Source organism: Galeopterus variegatus, unplaced genomic scaffold (assembly GCF_000696425.1).
Source record: "Galeopterus variegatus unplaced genomic scaffold, G_variegatus-3.0.2 Scaffold1965, whole genome shotgun sequence".
Taxonomy (NCBI): Eukaryota; Metazoa; Chordata; class Mammalia; order Dermoptera; family Cynocephalidae; genus Galeopterus; species Galeopterus variegatus.
The window spans coordinates 78602-89815 of record NW_007728076.1 but is presented as its reverse complement, the minus strand read 5'-3'; the positions used below and the strand labels follow the sequence as shown (position 1 = coordinate 89815).

General features: G+C 38.3%; 1 protein-coding gene across 1 annotated transcript in view; it reads right to left on the bottom strand.

The window, feature by feature from the left end:
- HAUS6 (HAUS augmin-like complex, subunit 6) overlaps nucleotides 1-9924 on the bottom strand; it is a 35927-nt gene extending 26003 nt beyond the window's left edge. Inside the window, exons 1-6 of the mRNA XM_008579841.1 lie at nucleotides 9680-9924; nucleotides 7903-7998; nucleotides 5919-5997; nucleotides 4992-5124; nucleotides 677-824; nucleotides 344-455 (exon numbers count right to left, since the gene is read on the bottom strand). Coding sequence (XP_008578063.1) covers nucleotides 344-455; nucleotides 677-824; nucleotides 4992-5124; nucleotides 5919-5997; nucleotides 7903-7998; nucleotides 9680-9807 — 696 coding nt within the window. The 5' untranslated portion in view covers nucleotides 9808-9924. The remainder of the gene's footprint in view (nucleotides 1-343; nucleotides 456-676; nucleotides 825-4991; nucleotides 5125-5918; nucleotides 5998-7902; nucleotides 7999-9679) is intronic.
- Nucleotides 9925-11214: the final 1290 nt, after the last annotated feature.

Genomic DNA, 11214 nt, shown 5'->3' with positions numbered 1-11214 from the left:
AAGGCCACGGGTTCGGATCCCATATAGGGATGGCCGGTTTGCTCACTGGGTGAGCGTGGTGCTGACAACACCAAGTCAAGGGTTAAGATCCCCTTACTGGTCATCTTTTTAAAAAAAAAAAAAAGGAAAAACAACTTGAGAAAACTGTATTTTTTTTTTAAGACTGGTCAAGTGCAGTAGGGAGAAGAGGGGACGAGTAGAACAAGGAGTTTAATATGTAACTGATTGTGAACAATCAAATGAGACAACTCACTATCTTTGGACCAGCCAAGAAAATTGAATTTTTTGAACTAAGGTGATATTTTTTTGCAGGCTTGAGAGTTTAACATGTATTCAGGTTTACACAGTGCAACAGCCCCTTGTGGGCTAGAGACGGGATGCAGTTGGCGGGCTTCCAGTTGGCGGCCTGGCAGAAAGAGGGAGGCATCGTTGGCTGCTGCACACACTGCATGCTCCTGGTATGGGTGATGAACTAAAGTGATCTTTCCTTTTCTCTAAATTTTCATTTACAGTATGCTTAAAGTTTGAAAATACTTTATTCAGAAGTTATCTGGCTTTATAATGGAAAAATAATAGCCATGGTTTTGAGGTAGGCATGAATTATTGCTACCAAAGTTATATTGATATTTGTTCAAAAAGGCAGGAACTATTTTCTAAGTATCAAAGTATTACTTACTGTGCATTTTCCTGATATTTTTGGGTAACAAAATCTTCTCTTTGCAAAATTTGTAAAAATCTGTTACGTGCTATGTGGCATCTGGCAATGCATTTGTGCAAATCTTGTGGCTTTACATTAAATGTCTCTGTAAAATGTAGAGAAGAATCTACACGGAAAACAAGATAACAGAAAACAGACTTAGAAGCCAAAAAATTGTTAATTTTAAGAAATTAACATCATATAATTAATCCACAGCATTAGCTATGGGTTGAATTGTGTCCCCCAAAGTTCCAGGTATTAGAAACTTAACCCCTACTGTGAAAGTTAAGAGGATGGGCAATCCTATTATGGTAATTGAAAGGTGGGGCCTTGAAGAGATGATTAGATTGTGAATGTATTCATCCATTGACAGTTTAATGGTGGTCATGGGTGTGGTTTTGATGGCTTTAAAAAAGAGCATGTGCGGGCCAGCCCGTCACTCGGGAGAGTGTGGTGCTGATAACACCAAGGCCACAGGTTCGGATCCCATATAGGGATGGCTGGTTAGCTCACTGGGTGAGCATGGTGCTGACAACACCAAGTCAAGGGTTAAGATCCCCTTACCGGTCATCTTTTAAATAAATAAATAAATAAGAGATAGATAGATAGACAGACAGACAAATAAATAAATAAATAAAAATTAAAAAGAGCATGTGAGAAGCTCTCTCTCTCTGCTCCTGCCATGTTTGTCATGTGATACCCTGCATTGCTGTAGTCATCACCAGGAAAAGGCCCTCACCAGCTGTGTTCCCTGGACTTGAACTTCCCAGACTCCAAAACCATAAGCAATAAATAGTGTTGCTTTAAAAATTACCCAGTTTCAGGGCTGGCCCCGTGGCTCACTTGGGAGAGTGTGGTGCTGATGACACCAAGGCCATGGGTTCAGATCGAACCATATAGGGGTGGCCAGTTAGCTGACTGGGTGAGCGTGGTGCTGACAACACCAAGTCAAGGGTTAAGATCCCCTTACCAGTCAAAAAAAATTACCCAGTTTCAGATAATTTCTGTTATAAACAATAGAAACTGATTAATACAGCTAGTATGCCACATACACAAAAAGATACAGCTAATGTTAATAAAAGCAAGATGACCTTTTTTTTAAAGTAGGCAACTAAGGGCCGGCCCGGTAGCGCACTGCTACAGTGCACCGCTTGGGAGCGCGGGGGCGCTCCCGCCGAGGGTTCGGATCCCACGTACAGACCGGCCGCTCGCTCACTGGCTGAGCGAGGTGCAGGCGCAACACCGAGGGTTGCGATCCCGTTGCCGGTCCCGGTCCGGTACGGGCGCAACACAGGGTTGCGATCCGTTGCCGGTCACGAAAAAAAGACAAAAAGGAAAAAAAAAAAAATAAAGTAGGCAACTAAAAACAGGATACCTGAAGTTGAGTTGTTACATAATTAGAAACTTTCAGAGTCCATCTGCCCAAAATAATTCTTATTACTATAATTTGATATATCCATGAACAAATACATTGTTATACAATTTTTAGCTATGTTACTAATGACCATGAGAACAATCCATGCAAACATTTCATATCCAGGTTTTTATCTATAATAAATGTAGTAAATCCTACTTTATTTAACATGGCTCAATACAACGAATATATGGATATTCTGAAAATCAGGGACCCTACACTGCCCTTAACATTATTTATCCAGGTCCTAGCATTACCCCAAAGAAACCACCACAATTTCTAAATACTCAACAGGAAGTGAGTTCACTGAATTTAGAAGTCATCTAGAAACTGAACATGTTGACTGGAGCTGCTTCAAATCAGAAATAGAGTAACTCATGCTTAGAAGCCTTATGTAAAATAAACCCTTGTTAAATCCAAATAGGCATATTTCATGTAAATAGTTTAGATTATATACAATTTGGGCAGATCATCCACTAATACAAAAACTGGTAAAATGTTTGTTACACTAAATTTAAAATATGCAAATGTTTTTTTGTTTTTTTTTTAAAGATGACCGGTAAGGGGATCTTAACCCTTGACTTGGTGTTGTCAGCACCACGCTCACCCAGTGAGCTAATCGGCCACCCCTATATGGGATCCAAACCCATGGCCTTGGTGTTATCAGCACCGCACTCTCCCGAGTGAGCCACAGGCCAGCCCAAAATATGCAAATGTTTATAAAGCAGAATCACATACATGTGTTTTAAAATCATGCACAAAAGATAAATTGAAAAAACGTTATATGTCACATCACTAAATAACAGCTCCTACAAATGAAAAAGACCAATAACTTAAGAGAAAAACGGACACAGGATATTAACAAATAGTGCAAAAAGAGTATAAATTGCTCTTAAACATATGAAATAATTTTTAACCTCACTAGTTATTAGAGAAATACAAATTAAAACTGTACTCCGATTTCTATTTTAACCTATCAGACTGATTACATACATTGACAAGCCTTTGGGAAAACAGACACTCTCCATACACTGGTGATGGAAGTATAGCCACGCATCACATCTTGGTCAAAGAGGGACCACATTTACAACAGTAGTCCCATGAGATTATAATGGCTACATCATGTAGACAAGGTACACACCTAGTAGGATATACCATCTATGATGCTTGCACAATGACGAAATCACCTAACGCTGCATTTCTCAGAACATACACTTGTTGTAAAGTGGCACATGACTGTATAAATTGTCCGGCCTGTACAGAAAATGATCTGGTAATATATGCATAGTTCCTTTGACCAAGCAAATCATCTTTCAGGAATGATTTTATATATATGTATACATATAAAATAATATACACACATATACATATACACATATAAACACATACACTTGAACATACACACACTGATACATGTATAAAGTTTGTACTTTCGCATTGTTTTTATAGCAAAAAATTAGGAAAAAACAAATGTTTATCAGCAGAACACTGATTCAGTAAATTATATGACATCCATTCAATGTAATATTATGCAATTCTAAAGAGAAAGGATGAGAATAAGGAAGCTCTATGAACTGATATGGAATAATCTCCAAGATATATTGAGTGAAAAAAAATGCAAAATGGATTTATATCACCATTTATGATTTTTTTAAAAAGGAAAAATATATATGTATTTTCTTGCATTATTGATTACACTGTTGCTTCCAGAAAGGGAAACTAGGTAGTTAGAGAACAGAGGTGGAAGAGACTTTTCACTTTTTGATTTTTGATCGATGAGAATGTATTACCTGTTCAAAATAAATAAAACATATAGATATAATATGTGCACTTAAAAAACACTAAAGGGAAATAAACCAAAATGTCATTGTAACCACAAAGAAATGGTAAATGTTTAGGTGACAGATATTCTGATTAGATCATTATACAATATATACATGTATTAAACAACTGCAGCCCATAAACATGTACAATAAAAAAATAAATTGAAATTTTTTAAAAATGTCAACAATGGTTGTCTCAAGAAATTGGAAGACAGATGGGGTTTAGTGCTTCAACTTTTCGATAATTTTCCTTTCCATGTTTTATGAGCAAAAACCAATTAAACAGAGCAATATATTTAATAAACTACAAAAATAATACTCTTTTAAGTATGAGCTTTAAAATCCCAAGTTTTGTAAAAAAAAAATAAAAATAAAATCCCAAGTTTTGTTTCTATAAATTAGTAAATAAATCAAATCCCGTTAAAACAGAAATTTCCAACACATTGCCAAGTAACCAAAATAAATCTCAAGCACATTCAACACAACTTTTTTTTTTGGCAATTGGCCTGTACAGGGATCTGAACCCTCAACCTTGGTGTTATAACACAGCACTCTAACCGACTGAACAAACCCGCCAGCCCCAACACAACGTTTAACACAATGTATTAGAGGTCAACTATAACCTGCAGGTCTAATTTGGCCCACTAGCTATTTTTGTGAGTCTAGCAAGGTAGGAGCAGATTCTACATTTCTAAAGGATCGTAACAACAAAAACTAAAAAACAACAAAGAGGAATATGCAACAGACACCCTATGTGTTCCACAAAGCCTAAAATATTTACTATCACAAAGCCTAAAATATTTACTATCTGACCTTATACAGAAAATGTTTCCCAACCCCTGTATTAGAACATAATAAAATAATGTAAACAGCAACTTATGTTCATTATGAAAAGGTTTCAAACTACAATTCCAGTAGAATATTAACTATTTGCTTTTTGAGATACATTAATGTTTTAACTTACCTTGCTTTATTAAAATCTCTTGATTTAAAATTGTGAAAAACAATAAAAATTTAAGAATCAAAACAAAAAATTCCTATTATAAGCTCAACTTACTTTTAGAATTGGTTTTAATATATTTTATCGCAACAAATCTTGCAAAGTGATACATCAGATGAATAAACTTAGGACCACCAGGAGAAAGAAATAATGAACCAACAACTTGAGGAAAGCTACTTCCACATTCAGCCTACGGAGAAAAAAGAGAAGATGATTTGAAGACCTTATCAACAATAACTCATATTTATATCACACAATTTTTTAGAGGGCATGACAATCTTGTGGTAGAGGCCACATGTGGCATGTCCATGAGCACCTCACTGTAGAGCAGTAGCAGCTCAGCCTTCGGCACTGCCTCTTCTCAGCACAGTGGCTTGGACATTTCCAATTTTGCTGCAGAGTAGAAAGCAGCCAGCTGCCTGCCCCAGCCCATTCCCTCCTCACATCATACTTTTTTTTTTGTTTTTTAAAGATGACCGGTAAGGGGATCTTAACCTTTGACTTGGTGTAGTCAGCACCACGTTCTCCCAAGTGAGCTAACCAGCCATCCCTATATAGGGTCTGAACCCTTGGCCTTGGTATTATTAGCACCACACTCTCCCAAGTGAGCCACGGGCCAGCCCTACATCATACTACTTTCGAAGCACAAAAGGATTTGATCAGGATTATTTCATTTGAATGACGAGTCGCGCTTTTTGGTTTTTCTAAACTCTAGGTGGACTTGGTCACAAAAAATAATCATAATAATAAAGCCAAAAATTTTAAAATAAGCTTAAAATAATAAATATATAAAAAGCATGAGGCCTTAAATAAATAATTATGCTTAAAATAATCTATGGTTAAAAAAGTTTTCTTTAAACAAAAACTGTTATATAAACTCCCAAGAACTCTAAAACCTATTTCCAGTGCACCTAGCCAGCAAATCTGGTTTCTGAGAAATATATAGAATCTAAAGTTTGCATCTTCCAAAAAGAGAATACTTACAGAGATCTTTTTTAACCATTCACAGCAATGTTTCCGAAATTCAGTATCACTTTTTTGGTCAAACGGAGGCCAGCAAAATCTTAAAAGTAAAAGCATTAAAATTATGAACCGAAAACCCGTAAACTCAGAAAACTTTTAAAAAACATCAAACTTATTTCCTATAGAAACATTAAAGCTAAATGAATTAAAGCTAACATTCTCAGATTTCAGCTGAAGGGAGACACCAACCTGTAAGAAATTGGGTCTTCTTCTTTATAAACATGTGACTTCGGTTTAATGCAAATAACAAATGAGTACATGTATTAAATGAAGGAATGAGCAGTTATTAAAATTACTGAAAATCAGCTAAACAAGACAACACTCTCAATGGATCCATTAGACTAATGAACAGAGAGGGCATAAATAAATTACTACATTAAGGCTTAAAAAAAAAAGGAATCCTGCAGGAGAGAAACATAAATGGATACATATGATGAGCAGAGGAGAAGGGATGCCATGAGAGAGCACCCATAGTCTGTGGATGCTACTGGTTTGTGGCTAAACAACAAGATACAAAAACATGAAAAAAGAAAAGTTTTGCTCCAGCTTTGGTCAAAAATATTAAACTTCAGGGCTGACTGGTTAGCTCAGTTGGTTAGAGCATGGTGCTGATAACACCAAAATCAAGGGTTAGGATCCCCACCATATAGCCCAGCTGCTAAAAAAATAAATAAAACTAGACTTTAAAATTTACCTATTGCCTTCCTCTGATAATCAGTTTTGTTCAAATTTTTATTCTGAGGCATAATTATTTAAGGCCTCATGCTTTTTTATATTTCTATAACATAAAATATACTCAATATTCATAGAAAAAATTAAGCACGCATATAAAAAAAGACAAATTATGAGATGTCAACAGTGATATTCTCTGGTTGGTAGGTTTAGGAATCATTTCTACTTCCTTCTTTACATTTTTCTATATTTTCTGAATTGCTTAAAATGAGCCATAATATTTATAATCAGGAAAAAAATCAGAAAATCTATTTTTATTTGGACAGAGGAAGCCCTATACCTTAATGACAGGAACTTCCAAGTATACCTATTCTCCTAGGCACTCATAACTTTAAAAGAAGGCAAAATCTTAATAGGTTATCAAAAATGAAAATAATGCCCTACATGATGAATTTACTTGCTTTTCTATGATAGAGACTGCCATCATATAAATATCAAAACAAATTTGAACACTTTTTCAGACACATAAAACCCAATTCACATGCAAAATAACTTAGAACCAAGACTAGTGAGTGTTCACATTTTTATCTCCTATTTAAACTATTTAGGGGCTGGCTGGTTAGCTCAGTTGGTTAGAGCACGGTGCTGATAACACCAAGGTCCAGGGTTCAATCCCTGTACCACAGCCAACAAAAAACATAAATAAATAAGCTATTTCGTATTCAACAGAATATAAGAATAGGCTAAATTTAATAGGTATGATTTTTGCCCACAACACCTGACACTTTTATATATATCACTGAAAAAATAAGGATTTAAAGAGAACTGGAAAGTAAAAATAGGCAAAACAAATAACATTGCCTACAAGAAAAATTGTAAGGCATGGCATACTTAGCCAAAAAAAAAAAAGATAGGGCAAAATTGAGTGTATAAACAGATCGGTATCATTCAATTGTTTTGCCTAATAATTAAGACCATGAATAATGTTAGGAACTAATTTTATGAAACAAAACCTACATTACCTATGAAATACATAATGATTTTACGATAAGTACCCCCAAAAATCACCCAGATTTATAAAGGTTAAGCAGTAAATGTGTATGACCCAAACCTGAATTTTGTGACATCCATTCAAAACAATAGTTAAAGGCCAAAGCTGTAATTCTGGCTCAAAAAAAAAAAAAAAAATTGGCTCATATGAAGGTACAGTCAGTTCATTTCCGAATTTGAGAATGACTATTTAAGAAAAGAAAATGAAATAAATTTTCCTTACTTGAAAACTTCCTTGGTGAGAGACTGGTCCAGTGTTTGAAACAAAAAATAACAAACTATTTGAAAGGCATCACGGTTCAGCTTGTCAAACATGTTCCTAGTGGTTTAAAATGAAATAGAAAAAGTAAGAAAAGAAAAATAAATAAATAAAAGGAAAATGGTTAATAAAACTAAACATCATCAAAAGTTACGTAAGAGTCTGACACAAATTAATATTTTTCATTCTCTTTAAAAGGTCAAGGCAAATTAATTTTTCTCATTCATGTACATTTTATAACCAATTAAGAAAAACATACCAGCTTTTATGTTCTGATTCTGAAAATACAGATCCAATAGAAGAAAACTGGAAAAATTGCAACGAAAACATTCCACAAAAAGGGAAGAAATGGGCTAGCCAGTTAGCTGACTTGGTTAGAGAGCGGTGCTGACAACACCAAGGTCCAGGGTTCGATGCCTGTAATGGCCAGCCGCCCAAAACAAAACAAAAAAGGGAAGAAAAGCCTAATTAGGTAGCTTCAAACATCTCTGTCAGTACAGAGAAAATGCGACTTGCTGTGGGGCATCAATTCATGTGACATAAATGGAGTATTTACTAATAAATACATCATCATAACCTGATGAATGCTATCCACTGTTGTCAATTTTTAAAACAGACTTCTAGGCAAAGCACTTCATATATATTAATGGTTGTAACTTGTAAACAAATAGTTAACAAACAAAACTTAATTACAGCTCTTAACCTTGACAGCAAAAGTTATAACAGAGCTGAAAAATTCAAGAGGGGAAGGAAATGTAAGTAATCTAGTGATCTTATAAATAATAGCCACATTCACTGCGAAATTATGTAGTAAGGAATCAAAAGATACTTTTGAGATTGACAAATCAAGAAATAGAGGCCTTTGGGCCGAGCCCGTGGCGCACTCGGGAGAGTGTGGCTCTGGGAGCACAGCAGTGCTCCCGCCGCGGGTTCGGATCCTATATAGGGATGACCGGTGCGCTCACAGTGCTCACTGTTGAGCGCGGTGTGGCTGGTCTCAAAAAGGACCAAAAAAAAAAAAAAAAGAAAGAAATAGAGGCCTAAGCACACTATTAAAAGACAGCCACTACAAGAACTGAAATTATATAATTTACGGAAATTGAATAGACTGAGAATAGGAGATGGCCAATGTATCCCAAATTAGGCTACAGTGGGGAAGATAAATATTGTCTAAAGTTGATAAGATAAAGAAATATTGTTTAGTATTTAATTTATGGCCATAACCATAACAGATGTGGCAAAAGCAGAGACGGGCGCTTCTACTTTTCATTTTAATACAATTCTCTACTGTTTTTTGCTAACTGTGGCGTGCTTTAATTTCCTAATCCAAAAAGTAAAATTTATAAACTAAAGCTAAAGAACCACCTTCAAAGCTCCCTTGAGTCCTGAAGGTGTCTGCACGCATTGTTCCCACGCCCTTCTACTAACAAGGCGCCACCGCTCCCACTACTGCAAAGACCACCCATCTCCACCACCCAGCCGGGGTTAAGCTTCCCCTTCAGTTTTGTCCCAACTGCAGACTACTCTCCTACAAAGTGCTTCCGACACTGTTCCGTAATTGATACTGTCTGCCTCTGCCACCAGGCCGGCAGCAACAGGGAGGAGACGCTTTGCAGACCGTGCATGGCACACAGTAACCGCTCAACCATTTCTGATCCACCGACCCCCGAGATCTGCGAAACGGAGGGTCACCCCGGCGTCTCCCGGCTCAGGCACCCTCGCCCCGCCGCCCTGGCCTTACACTCCGAGGTACGTGTGCGACACGATCTTTCCGCAGGCAACGGTCGCCGGGCCTGGCTCGAAGCCGAGCGCCTGCAGATACATCCACAGATGCTCCTTCTCGAACGAGGTGGACCAGGCCGAGCTCATCCTCGAGGTTGGCTGGCACGGCAACTGAAAAGTGAGAGAGCGCAAGGCCAAGCGACTCGGAGGACCCTCAGGATCCCCCTCTACGGGCAGCCTGAGGTCGCGGCGGCCCGTCCATTGCCACTCATTGTCTGCTTCCCTCTCGCCCGGAGCCGTCTCACTTCAAACGGCCGTAAAAGCTCCAGAAAATGGAGTCTCTATCGGCAACGAGGCCACAGCGGCCCGAGCCGGGACACCACAAACTAAGACTCCCGCGCTTAAGGAAAAGCACTGTGCGCCGGCGCCGCCTGACTTCCGGCAGAGGAGGGACTTCACAGGAGGACTACATCTCCCGCCGTGCAATGCGCCCTCTCTCCCTCCCTTCCCGTCATGCCCTGCTGAGAAACTACAAGAACCACAGTGCATTGCGCGGCCAGCGACTTTTTTCTGCTTTTGTGTAACCGCTAAATTGCAAAGACCCTTGGGCCTCACGGTTGCGCTTTCTTAAGCGTTTGCCATTTCATTTTGCTCGTATGCTAATTGTGAGGTCAGATAAAAAACCGTAGGTGGAGTACTGTTCCTCGATGTAGTGGAAAAAGCACTGGGTTCCATCCTCAGCTTTTCTCACTAGTTGTGTGACCCGGACAATTTTGCTCGTATGCTAATTGTGAGGTCAGATAAAAAACCGTAGGTGGAGTACTGTGCCTCGGTGTAGTGGAAAAAGCACTGGGTTCCATCCTCAGCTTTTCTCACTAGTTGTGTGACCCGGACAAACCCTGAGCCTCAGTTCTGTCATTAGCAAAATCTTTTATGCCCTCAAATGGTGAATGTACCTTTCATCTTCTTGCCCTACCTGAAATCAGGCTCTCTCCTAAGCATACGGCTTGCCCCTGCAGTCCTCTCAATTGATCGCTGTTTTATCTCGCACACCCCATATACATCAGGGCCTGGAAGTGGGGTGGGTATCTACTTATTTCTCATTACCACGTCTGGCAATTATTGCCTCCTGCCTCACTAAAACCACCAGCTCCTTTGAAGTTTATGCTGTCACCCATAAATGTTCCTTGTGGAAGTCATCTATAAGATCTTTGGGTTGCTGGATGTCATTCTGAAAATATTTAGCACTTAATTCCCTATCTCTCCAACATTGCTCCTGCGATAATTTTTGGTGATTTCAATATCCATGCGGGTGACCTTTCCAATACCCTGGCTTCAGTTTCTTGACCTCCTCTCCAATAACCTTGTCTTCCATTCTACCTCAGCCACCCACTCTCATGGTACATAACCTTAGACCTTGTCATTATCAATTACTGCAACCTTTCCTTAATCTCAACTCCAACCACTGCCTCCTAACTTTCTAGCTCAGTCCCTCTAAATTTCCTTATTCCAACAGTCCTTGGGCCACAAGCACTCTTAATACTTGTAGTGGAT